A 13755-nucleotide genomic window follows, 5' to 3' on the forward strand; every position below is an offset into this window, starting at 1 on the left:
AGCTCCGACCAAACATAAAATAAAATGTTATAAAAAAATGACAGATTTCAGCACCCAAAGAACAGCATGCATTTACAGTCTATTGTCGGGGTGCTGAAATGTGTCGATTTTGATTTAAAAAAAAAATGTATGTGACGTTGGAGCTCCAGTCCCCCCACACTAGTTGCAGTTCAAATCTATTGTAAATCGTGGAGCTGAGTTTAGTCGGCTATTCCAGATATTACTGACACAAGCCATATGAATACCCATCAACTCCCTTTTTTATACAACAATACCACGAAATAAATGGAATCAAATAGAAAATGTAAAAAACTGTTCATGTTAACCATTCCTATCAATAACATAGAAGTAAATAATCATCATAATAAGGAGTTTCTGGGTATTGATACATTTGCTGACAATTTCTAGTTGGGACTAACTATAGTGAGTCTACCCTAACAGACAAATTAGATCTCTTGGTATAGCAGGACAAGGAGGTGTGTCTTTCAAAAAAGTTCTCCCCAACCCCTCCCATCGCTCCCTTTCTAACCTTAATCTCAGTCATTTTCGAGGGGTTCTAGAACTCAGTTAGTCTTCTGGAGATTTTCCCACACATACACAGATACAAACCTCAGGCTGATCTCTTAATCTCTCACCTAGTTGGGTATCTTTCTACTGCGGCCGTACTTTACTCACCTTTGACATCCACTCCTCACAGGGACCTCAGGTAGGTACAGCTTTTCTGTCACATTACAGTGCCACTGTACACACTATCAGCCTGTGAGTGACAGTGGAAGTGTAATGGTGTGAAACTAGAACCTGTGGAAGTTCGCATTCTGCATTACTCCAGATCATGCGTTGTTTGATTGGCTGCAACACTATGGGAGATAAAAGTGATAAGTGGCAATGGCTTCGTTAGATAAAGTTCTTAAACCTTTTCATCACGTTACATTTTGGTAACCCTAGCTACAACTGTAACACTACAGTTGCAGTAAAGGAGGGCATGGTTGAATTATTTATATCCAGACAAGTGTACACTTATCAACATGGGTCTTAATTGATCATCATGTCTTTATTGCTAGTATGCTAGTATTTAGTTGGATTAATAATTTGAGTTGAATCTTAATTTAACATAAAGCATTTTCATTAAATTAATGAACATTTGAATTGTAACTATTTCACTTTACAATTTTGAAATCTATTTATTTTTGCCATAACGTCCGGTATACAATGAGAGTGAAACTCTGCTATACCATTGGATATTTACAGTGTCATTTCACAATTTCCTATTGTGATTATTTGGGCAAATTGTTTTGTTGTTGTTATTGCAGTGATAGCATTGATTTATTATGCACAATTTTTTTATTAAGAGAAGTTCCATAACAGTGGTTTTCTATGGTCCACCGGCTGTTAGTCAGCAGTAAATGTGTGACAATAGATTTCTACTAATCAGATGAGATTAGTTGATTCCGTCATATGCTAGATGCTAGGTATATTAAGTAGGACAATAATGTACTCTATCTGATTTTCTCAGACTTCATCAGACCCTATTATGATCCTCTTTTCTCTTATCACAAGTGACTAAAGATATGGTGCAACATTGTGTCTACTACTAACTACTAACACCCTACTAACACCCTGCACTGTGTGTTACAGAGCAGACCATACTTCCGTTGTTTCAAGAGATTCATTATTTGTTTTGGCTACAATAACTATTTGTTACATTATACCATCAATTCCATTAAATGTGATAAACTCACTTTATATTATGCAAAATTGTCACTGAACTAAATCAACTTATCTAAGCACCAGCTATAAACATCTATAAACAGATTATTTCCATTGAATTAATTTTCAATGGAAATTCAATTTCATTATTACAATTTTTATTTGTTTTTTCCTTAGAAGAACTCAATGTTTTAGCCCAGGGATGTTTCTCTCAATTTCTGTTTTTACAATAATAATATGAATTCCTATAAAGGTCATTTGTTGTAGTCAGCAAACGTTTATTCACTGTTTGTAATTTCAGATAGGTTTATTAATTATTAGGGTCTATTTTCAGCCACAGGCAAATGAGGATTATTGAAAGGGAAGTTAGAAAATAACTGCTGCTGTCGAGGGACCATCATGTCTTGAAGTTACATGGGTTTCTTTAAAATGGCATCCACACAAACACCATTATTTGTAAACACTTGAATGTAAATCACATCGGCCTACTGAGATGCCGGTCCTGTCTGGTTGTTGCCATAGGTCAAATCAGGTACCAACTAGATCTATTCCCTGGGACTCCCTAAGAATGACAGATTTCTCCAAATCCTTTCTGTTGTTTCAGAGTCAGTGGTTATCTCTGTAAACATGGAGGATTCCACTGAACAGTCTCACTGGGTGTCTCCGGCTCTGCTCAGCTCTGATCCCCTGGCCAGCTTCTCCTCAGAGCCTGGCTTACTACCTCCAGGAGAGGAGGGAGAGCCCTTCTTCTCCAACCATGAGACTGATTTCACCAGCCTGCCCTCCTACTTCTCCAACCCCAGCCACAGCAGGGCTCCATCAGCCTACAGACACAGCTCAGGTCAGCAGTGTGGAACCTTACATAACTTTAAAACGTTTATGTTGACCTTTCAGAGTTTAAGTTAACATTGAATATAAAAGTATTTGAAAAATGTGTAATGAGGGACTCCCCTGACAACTATGCCCTTCTATTGTATCTCTCTCATACAGTTCGCCAAGTGTACTCCTCACCCTCTCTCCCAAGCAACCTCCAATGGCTGGAAGGGCCTGGAAGCCACTCTCTGAGCTCTCCTTACAACCCATCAACCTCTACTTGGACCAGTAACCCTTTCACCAAGACTCCACTACACCCACACACCCCAACCTCCCTTTATGCCTCCAGTGCCACATCCTCGTTTTCCTGCAGAAATGGGTACTCCTCTCCAGGCAGGGATGGCAAGGAAAGTCCCAGGCTTCAGGAGGCCTTGAAGGCCGAGCGCTTGAGTCCTTTAGCGGGAGGTGGTGGAAGCAGTTTTCTGAATCTGACTTCAGCTGCTGGGGGTGTTTACACACCATCTCCCCACTCCCACTCGCAGATGCTGGGCCCCTACAGCTCGTACATAACCTCTCCACAGGACTACAGCACAGCAGGCCTCTACTCTCCAGGGGCATGGATTAACCCCTCCTCCTACTCTCCCAAACTACGTAATAAGATGAGGCTGTCCCCACCAGGTGAGCAAAATAGGACTCCAGAATTTCCAGATTTTGGGGGGGTTCAGTAGAGATGAATTACATACATCTTTATGTGCACTAACTAATATCGTAGGCTAATTATTTGGGGTTCAATACCTGAGGAAGTGGAAACTCAAAACACATGAACTAGATTGCTAACTCTAAATATAATACCCACTGCTAGTAGCCATGTATTCATCCAACAGTAAATGTAATGTCCTAAAAAAACTTTGCAGTTGTAGGCTACCACCTACAGTAGGGCTGTGAGGGTCATTACATTTTGTCAGCCGGTGACTGTCAAGAAAATAACTGCCGGTCTCATGGTAATTGACAGTTAATTAACATAAACAAGTTTAGCATCTCCTGGCCTCCATGTACAGCCTACAATTCACTGATGCAGACATTTGGAACATCTACATTTAAAAAAATAAATGTAATCCATTTTAAATCCATTTAATATAGTCTACACCATCACAATGAATCCATTATTTTTTTAGACAGGTTTAAAGAAACATGATATGAAGAAAATGTAGTCTATTTCAGAAAAACAGAATAGCATTCTCTGAGTTGTCTTTATGTCTTTATGTTTAAAAAACAAGAAAAGCATGCCATCTGGTTTGCTTAATATAAGGAATTTGAAATGATTTATACTTTTACTTTTGATACTAAAGTATATTTAAATTCAAATACTTTTAGGTTTTACTGAAGTAGTATTTTACTGGGTGGCTTTCACTTTTACTTGAGTCATTTTCCTTCAAGGTATCTTTACTTTTACTCAAGTATGACAAGTGGGTACTTTTTCCACCACTGGCTATATGTTTAGATTTTTAATACATTCTAAGGCTGCATGATGCAACTCTAATGATGATTTGAAAAGTTTTTTTTTTTTGCAGGCTGCACACACTTCATCAGTCACTCATTTCCAATTTGACAAGCACTTGATAATATTCTCACCAGGCCTCGAATTTCCCGGTGGCATCCCCCTTGTGTGGCCGTAATGCCCCCTAAACAATCTATGCCTTTTGCGGCCAAAATGGCCGTTGTGCCATTGGGCTGAACATAATACACTGAACAAAAGTAGAAACGGAACATATAAGGTGTTGGTCCCATGTTTCATGGGTTGAAATAAAACATCCCAGAAATGTTCCATATGCACAAAAAGCTTATATCTCTCAAATTTTGAACACAAATTAGTTTTCATCCCTGTTAGTGCGCATTTCTCCGTTACCAAGATAATCCATTCACTTGACGGGTGTGGCATATCAAAAAGCTGATAAACACTATGATCATTACATGGGTGCAACTTGTGCTGGGGACAATAAAAGCGAACGTGAAAATGTACAGTTTTGTTACACAACACAACACAATGCCACAGATGTCTCAAGTTTTGAGAGAGCGTGAAATTGGCATGCTGACTGCAGGAATGTGCACATGAGCTGTTGCCAGTTAATTTCTCTACCATAAGCTGCCTCTAACATTGTTTAACATTTGCGATTATGCAAATGCACCTTTATTATAAAGGTGCATTTTTATGGTGAAAATGATTTTCCCCAAATTTTTAACTCGTGCTGCCTATGTATTTCTGTTAGCCTCTACAACCGTTGTAAAGAAGATTAATGTGCTTAATTTTAAGAAGTTATTTGGCCGCTTTAGATAGAGTCCTGGGTACCCGACAGTTGTCAAGTTTGGTAGGCTACTAATGACCATCAGCATCATCAGAGCTTGGAGAAGCCAAGTTACCATGACTAAATGGTCACGTGGAATTTGATTGTGAATTTGATTGTGTGGTGGTAATATGTTCACCTTAACAGCACTACAGTATTAACAATGAGACCTATAGGCCTATGCCCTCAACAACAATTGCATTTCGCTCAAGTTCTACTCAATACCTCAAAGCCATACCAAATAGTAGCTATTGAGCTGCATATTCAGAGTTGAGAAATAACAATTATAACTACAGAAAGCTGAGACCCTCCTCTCTTTGACAGTGACAAGGAATGAAGCTTCCAAAGCTGTGTTTTCACCGCATTTGCATTTTAAAATGTTCAGTCTATTTATATTTTTGACTACTTTTACTTTTACTTCACTACACACACTATTTTTTCTCCATACATTTTCCTTGACACCCAAAAGTACTTGTTACATTTTGAAATGCCAAGGAAAATAATCAAATTCACGCACTTATCAACTGAACATCCCTGGTCATCCCTACTGCCTCTGATCTGGTGGACTCACTAAACACACATGCTTCGTTTGTAAAATATGTCTGAATGTTGGAGTGTAACCGTGGCTTTCCGTAAATAAAAAAACAAGAAAAAGGTGCCATCTGGTTTGCTTATTAATATAAGGAATTTGAAATTATTTATACTTTCACTCAAGTAGAATTTTAATGGGTGACTATTACTTTTACTCAAGTCATTTTCTATTAAGGTATCTTTACTTTTACTCAAGTATGATGGTCGGGTACTTTTTCCGCCACTGGAAATGTTATACGATCAGAACACATTTTTCTCTCAAGCGCATGTGGGGGAGAGGAGAGTGGCTCACTCATCACAGCAGCAGGCCTCAGCGAGTGCACAGGCACAGGGGCAGGGCAGACAGTTTTAATACAGGAATCATGAGCATAATGCACTTTACTGTTTGACTAAATCATGCTTTTAGCCTCCCAAAAATCTGGAAGTTTTGATTGAGGTGACAATGTAGAATGTTTTTTGTTTTCTTAATTTTTTTATTTCACCTTTATTTAACCAGGTAGGCCAGTTGAGAACAAGCTCTCATTTGCAACTGTGACCTGGCCAAGATAAATCAAAGCAGTGCGACTAAAACAACAGCACAGAGGTACACATGGGAAAAACATACGTACAGTCAACAACACAATAGAAAGATCTATGTACAGTGTGTGCAAATGTAGTAAGAGTGATAGATGTGCAGATGATAATGTGCAAGTAGAGTTACTGGGGTACAAAAGAGCAACAAATAAAAAAATAACAATATGGGGGATGAGGTAGTTGCGTGTTGTATTTACAGATGGACTGTGTACAGATACAGTGATTTTTGCAATGCGTACCAGTCATTGACAGCAGAGAACTGGAAGGAAAGGAGGACAAAGGACATGTTGACTTTGGGGATGACCAGTGAAATATACCTGCTGGAGCACATGCTACGGGTGGGTGTTGCTATGGTGACCAGTGAGCTGAGATAAGGCGGGGCTTTACCTAGCAAAGACTTATAGATGACCTGGAGCCAGTGGGTTTGGAGACGAATGTGAAGCGAGGGCCAGCCAATGAGAGCATACAGGTCGCAGTGGTGAGTAGTATATGGGACTTTGGTGACAAAACGGATGGCACTGTAATAGACTGCATCCAATTTTCTGAGTTTAGTTTTGGAGGCTATTTTGTAAATGATCGCTGAAGTTGAGGATCGGTAGGATAGTCAGTTTTACAAGGGTATGTTTGGCAGCATGAGTGAAGGAGGCTTTGTTGTGAAATAGGAAGACGATTCTAGATTAAATTTTGGATTGGAGATGCTTAATGTGAGTCTGGAAGGAGAGTTTACAGTCTAACCAGACACCTAGTTATTTGCAGTTGTCCACATATTCTAAGTCAGAACCGTCCAGCGTAGTGATGCTAGTCGGGCGGGCGGGTGCGGGCAGCAATCTGTTGAAGAGCATGCATTTAGTTTTACTAGCATTTAAAAGCAGTTGGAAGCCACGGAACGTGTGTCGTATGGCATTGAAACTCGTTTGCAGGTTTGTTAACACAGTGTCCAAAGAAGGGCCAGATGTATACAGAATGGTGTCGTCTGCTTAGAGGTGGATCAGAGAATCACCCGTAGCAAGAGCGACATCATTGATATATACAGAGAAAAGAGTTGGCCCGAGGATTGAACCCTGTGGCACCCCATAGAGACTGCCAGAGGTCTATTTGAGAAGTAGTTGGTGAACGGGGAAAGACAGTCATTTGAGAAACCAAGGATATTTTTTATTTAACCTTTATTTAACTAGGCAAGTCAGTTAAGAACAAATTCTTATTTTCAATGACGGCCTAGGAACAGTGGGTTAACTGCCTGTTCAGGGGCAGAACGACAGATTTGTACCTTGTCAGCACGGGGGTTTGAACTTGCAACCTTCCGGTTACTAGTCCAACACTCTAACCACTGCCGATAAGAATGCGATGATTGACAGAGTTGAAAGCCTTGGCCAGGTCGATGAAGACGGCTGCACAGTACAGTACTGTCTTTCATCGACAGCGTTTATGATATCGTTTAGGACCTTGACCGTGGCTGAGGTGGACCCATGACCAGTAGAACCTTGAATTGTTTGGGCACAGACCTGGATAGTATGACAGAACTCTTCAAGCTATCTCTGCAGTAGATTGAAACTCCGCCCCCTTTGGCAGTTCTTATCTTATCTTGTTGGATAATGTTGTAGTTGGGGATGGAAATTTCAGAATTTTTGGTGACCTTCCTAAGCCAGGATTCAGACATGGCTCGGACATCTGGGTTGGCTGAGTGTGCTAAAGCAGTGAATAAAACAAATTTAGGGAGGAGGCTTCTAATGTTAACATGCATGAAACCAAGTCTTTTACGGCTACAGAAGTCAACAATTGAGAGCGCATGGGAAATAGGTGTGGTGCTGGGGGCTACAGGGCCTGGGTTAACCTCTACATCACCAGAGGAACAGAGGAGGAGTAGGATAAGGGTACGGCTAAAAGCTATAAGAACTGGTAGTCTAGTGCGTTGGGAACAGAGAATAAAAGGAGCAGATTTCTGGGCGTGGTAGAATAGATTCAGAGCATAATGTACAGACAAGGGTATGGTAGGATGTGAATACAGTGGAGGTAAACCTAGGCACTGAGTGACGATGAGAGAGGTTGTTTCTCTGGAGGCACAAGTTAATCCAGGTGAGGTCTCAGAATGTGTGGGGGGTGGGACGAAAGAGCTATCTAAGGCATGTTGGGCGGGGCTGGGGGATCTACAGTGAAATAAAACAATAATAACTAACCTAAACAGCAGTAGACAAGGCATATCGACATTAGGGAGAGGCATGTGTAGCCGAGTGATCATAGGGTCCAATAAGCAGCAATAGGTGAGTCAGGGAGCCGTTCGGTCATCGCTACTACGCTAGGCGAGCTGGAGAGACGGTGATTCAGAAAGCTAGCGGGCCGGGGCTAGCAGAAGGATCTTCGCGACGTCGCAACGGAAAAGCCTGTTGAAACCACCTCTGACGATTACGTCGGCAGACGTACTAATGGATCGTGATGGATCGGCGCGGCTCCGTGTTGGCAATAAAGGGCCCAGGCCCAGGCCAATTGGCAAAAGAGGTAATGTAGCCCAAGAATTAGCTGGTAGACCTCTTCGGCTAGCTGGGAGATGGGCCTAGCTCGAAGCTAGCTCAAGGCTAACTGTTGCTTGCTTCGGGACAAAGGTGTTAGCCAGCAGTAGCCATGTACTCTTTCTACATTTATAGGAGCTCTTTCTGTTTTTTACTTAGCTGTCTAACTGATGTCACTAGAGTCTGGGAGTCAGAACAGGTCTCTGCTGATGTCGCATTTGACTTTGAATGTGAGTTTGCATGACCTCAGCTCAGCCTATCACAAAACTGTCCGTTGCACACTAATCAGCCAAAGGCTCATTATATACTAAACAAAAATATAAACGCAACATCGAACAATTTCAACAATTTTAATGAGTTACCGTTCATATAAGGAAATCAGTCAATTGAAATAAATTAATTAGGTGTCATGTCCTGACCTTAGTTCCTTTTTTATGTCTCCATTTTAGTTTGGTCAGGGCATGAGTTGGGGTGGGCATTCTATGTTTTGTGTTCTATGTTTTCTATTTCTATGTGCTTGGCCTGGTATGGTTCCCTATCAGAGGCAGCTGGCAATCGTTGTCTCTGATTGAGAACCATACTTAGGTAGCCTGTTCCCACCTGGTGTTTGTGGGTAGTTGTTTTCTGTGTCTGTGTTTTCCATACAGAACTGTTTCTATTTTTTCATTTATTTCTCTTGTTCTTTTGTATTCTGTGTTCAGTTTATTAAATATATTATGGACACTTACCACACTGCGCATTGGTCCGATATTTCATACTCCTCGTCAGAGGAAGAAGAAAACCGTTACATTAGGCCCTAATCTATGGATTTCACTTGACTGGGCCGGGGCGCAGCCATGGCTGGCCATGTGAGGGCATAGGCCCATCCACTTGCGAGCCAGGCCCACCTACTAGGGAGCCAGGCCCAGCCAATCAGAATGAGTTTTTCCTCACAAAAGGACTTCATTTTAGACAGAAAAGGCAGCTTCGCAGTGCTAGCTGCAACTCCCGTATGGAGAGGCGAAGATCGAGAGCCGTGCATCCTCCGAAACACAACCCAACCAAGCCGTTGATTCTTGGTTTGAGTCCAGGCTCTATCGCAACTGGCACATTGGTGCGGCTGGCTTCCAGATTAAGTGGGCATTGTGTCAAGAAGCAGTGCGGCTTGGTTGGGTTGTGTTTCGGAGGATGCACGGCTCTCGATCTTCGCCTCTCCATACGGGAGTTGCAGCGATGAGACAAGACTGTAACTACCAATTGGATACCATGAAAAAGGGGGTAAACATTTTTACAAATTTAAATAAAAAATAAATAAAATAAATAGTCCTCAGTTTCAACAGCTGTCCGGGTGGCTGGTCTTAGACTCTCCTGTAGGTGAAGAAGCCGGATGTGGAGGTCCTGGGCTGGCATGATTACACGTGGTCTCGGTTGTGAGGCCAGTTGGACGTACTGCCAAATTCTCTAAAACGACGTTGGAGGTGGTTTATGGTAGAGAAATTAATATTCAACTATCTGGCACCAGCTCTGGGGGACATTCCTGCAGTCAGCATGCCAATCGCATGCTCCCTCAAACCTTGAGACATCTGTGGCATTGTGTTGTGTGACGAAATTGCACATTTTAGAGTGCCATTTTATTGTCCCCAGCACAAGGTGCACCTGTGTAATGATCGTGCTGTTTAATAACCTCTCTGGGCTAGGGGGCGGTATTTTCACGTCCGGATGAAAAGCGTGCCCAAAGTAAACTGCCTGCTACTCAGGCCCAGAAGCTAGGATATGCATATTATTTGTAGATTTGGATAGAAAACACTCTGCAGTTTCTATAACTGTTTGAATAATGTCTGTGAGTATAACAGAACTGATTTGGCAGGCAAAACCCCAAGCACAATCCATCCAGGGAATTTGTTTTTTGAGGTCAATCTGTTTTCTATTGGTTTTCTATGGCAAGCCTGTTTGAATAGAAATATGCTTGCAGTTCCTATGGCTTCCACCAGATGTCACAGTCTTAGAAATTGGTTGATGTTTTTCCTTTGAGTAGTGAAGAAGTAGCCCTTTCCATTCTGGGTGTGTGTACTCTTTTGTTTGGGGCGCGTGACCTGAAGCTCGCTCCACTTTCATTTCATCCTCTATTGTACACAGTTTATCCCGTCTTAAATTTGATCGATTATTTACATTTTAAAATACCTAAAGTTGAATTAGGAAAGTTGTTTGAAATGTTTGGACAAAGTTTACAGGTAACTTATTAGATAATGTGTAGTCATGTCGGGCGAGTTGGAACCGGTGTTTTTCTGAATCAAACGCGCCAAATAAATTGACATTTTGGAGATATAACGACAGAATTTATCGAACAAAAGGACCATTTGTGATGTTTATGGGACATATTGGAGTGCCAACAGAAGAAGATCTTCAAAGGTAAGGCATGAATTATATGGTTATTTCTGAGTTTTGTGTCGAGCCTGGCGGGTTGAAATATGATTGTCATGTATTTGTATGCGGGGCGCTTTCCTCAGATAATAGCATGGTTTGCTTTCGCCGTAAAGCCTTTTTGAAATCTGACATGGTGGCTGGATTAACAAAACGTTCAGCTTTAATTTGGTGTATTGCACTTGTGATTGTATAAAAGTTAAATATTTTGAATAATTTAATTTGAATTTGGCGCTCTGCCATTTCACCGGGTGTTGTCAAATCGATCCAGCTAACGGGATCTGATCCATAAGAATTAATCAGCTTCTTGATATGCCACACCTGTCAGGTGGATGGATTATCTTGGCAAAGTAGAAATGCTCACTAACAGGGATGTGAACAAATATGTGCACCAAATTTGAGAGAAAGAAGCTTTTTGTGCATATGGAACATTTCTGGGGATCTTATATTTCAGCTCATGAAACATGGGACCAACACTTTACATGTTGGGTTTACATTTTTGTCCAGTTTATATTAAGAAATTGCGCAACATGCCCATGGTCCGCCAGCCATGTTAGGTTTTTTAATTGTTTTATTTTTATATAGTTACATTTTTGTGTATTAATTTCAACCAACCCACCCAACTAAAAAATGGTCCAGCCCAATGGGTATTTGCCAGAATTTCCAGATGGCTAATCCACCCATGCTTTCCTCTGAACATCCTTTGGGATTTCAGATGATTCTTTGGGACAAATGACCGGTAGGAGACTGATGTAGTGTGTTTGTGATTTGTGGCAGACGCCAGGGAGTGCGTCAACTGTGGAGCCACTAACACCCCTCTATGGCGTCGAGATGGGACAGGACACTACCTGTGTAACGCCTGTGGGCTTTATCACAAGATGAATGGCCAAAACCGTCCCCTGATCCGGCCAAAGAAAAGACTGGTATGATATGGCACAAGGATTGGATAAGCTAATCAGTTGTAAATTCTATTGTGTTGACATGCCAATCTACTGATTGAAAAACTCAAAGATTCCAAATGAACATTGGAACTCACCTTTCATCCACAGAATTGACGTACATTCCTCTCTCTCTGTTTCAGATTGTCAGTAAGCGGGCTGGGACACAATGTGCCAACTGTAACACCAGCACCACCACATTGTGGAGACGGAACGCCAGCGGTGAGCCTGTGTGCAACGCCTGTGGACTCTACTTCAAGCTGCACAACGTGAGTCAATGAACAAGATACACTGATACAGTATATTGACTGCTAGAGAGCTACTATTACCAGCTTCTAGCTAGCACCCCTTCACTGGTTAAAAAGACAAAACCCCACACAACTCCAAGCTACTGAACCCTAGTCATTGAACCACAATAGCGGTTTGTTTTAGATCTACCTCATGTAGTATAGTAGTTTCAGGGTAATAACGGAGAAAGAGAATGTACTAGCTTATGTATATGAAGTAAAGGCACACTTCTCTTTTCACAGGTCAACAGACCCCTTACTATGAAGAAAGACGGTATCCAAACACGAAACCGTAAAGTGTCCAACAAGAACAAGAAGGGCAAGATGAGTGCCATGTTGGAGCAATACCCTGACCTATCACAGGGTCCCACCCTCGATTACCACGGGGGCCCTTACTCCCTGGGCCCAGGGTCACTGCTCTCCTACAGCCACACCCCTCACTTCCCCCCCCCCCCTTCCGGCCTGCACCCATCTGCCAACCTGTCCTACACCCAACACCCAAACACTGCCATGGTGCCCACTCTGGTGTGAAACAGACCTGGGCATATGCAGACCCATAAAGGCAGCAACGTACAGAGCATAGAGACACAAAGTAGCCTACTGAGGAAAAGCTTCTTTGTAGCAATGGATGCCCTGTACATAAATGCATTTATACTTGCTTACCAATTTTGTGTGTGAAGTTGATCTTGTCCAAACACTGGACATAATATGGTGGCAAATTTTTTCAAGATCAAAAAATGTAAACTTTTACAGAATAATTTGACTGTATTTTGTTAAAAGGCATATTCTATGTTTCTGAAAAGTAAAACAATAAAAGTAAAGTTTATACGTCCCACTGTGATCATTGATACGGCTAACACTGGTATGAGCTTGTAGCTGTATTTTGTAAATACGCACCGACTACAGTTGCCATATCCCTTTCAAATGTTTATGATTTTATTAGACCAATGTGAAAGGGCATTCAAATGTGAAATTGTTTTGCATTTGCTACATTTCTATATTTGTAATTTCTTACAAGCTCCACATAAACAATAAAACATGAATGGTAATATTAAGAAAACTTCTATACTATTTCTGGTTAATTACTAAACAAATACCTGGGTTTTAGGCACAAGTTGGTCATTTTCAATGTGTAAATGTTATTTAAATTATCAGCACTGTTTCAGGTGCTGCAGTGAGCATCACTATAGTGGCATTGTACTCTCACTTGCTGAGGTATAATGGTGTCTTTGTCCAGGTTCTGTTGGGGTAAGGCTCTGACAGTGGAATTGTATTGGAAGCACCAGACATGCAAATCCTCAGTTTTCCATTAAGCTGCGGGAAAGTGACAAAACATTTAACTCAAGTGAGGAACTTGTGCCAGGTTCTAAATGTAGATTGATGTGGCATTACTTACCGTTAGGTGAACAAAAAATGACACATGCGCACAAACACACACACCATGGGCACACACAGTGTTCCACAAACACCTGCATGCTCATGGTGTTTCATGCATTACACCATTTCCCTGCTGTTTGCTATGGTGCGTGAACGCAAAGGTCATGTATTAACAACAAACAACATTTGCTTTGTAATAACTCAGAAACAAATATGATATGAC

The 13755-nt window shown here is 41.4% G+C and overlaps 1 protein-coding gene across 1 annotated transcript; it reads left to right on the forward strand.

Moving 5' to 3' along the window:
- The first annotated feature begins 478 nt into the window (after positions 1–478).
- LOC109897771 (erythroid transcription factor) lies at positions 479–12987 on the forward strand. Its single transcript, XM_020492328.2, has 6 exons — positions 479–706; positions 2312–2548; positions 2698–3198; positions 11708–11853; positions 12012–12137; positions 12399–12987. The coding sequence occupies exons 2-6, from the start codon at positions 2335–2337 to the stop codon at positions 12684–12686; spliced, it is 1275 nt and encodes a 424-aa protein (XP_020347917.2). The 5' UTR covers positions 479–706; positions 2312–2334; the 3' UTR covers positions 12687–12987.
- Positions 12988–13755: the final 768 nt, after the last annotated feature.

This window comes from Oncorhynchus kisutch, linkage group LG1 (genome assembly GCF_002021735.2).
Source record: "Oncorhynchus kisutch isolate 150728-3 linkage group LG1, Okis_V2, whole genome shotgun sequence".
Classification (NCBI taxonomy): domain Eukaryota; kingdom Metazoa; phylum Chordata; class Actinopteri; order Salmoniformes; family Salmonidae; genus Oncorhynchus; species Oncorhynchus kisutch.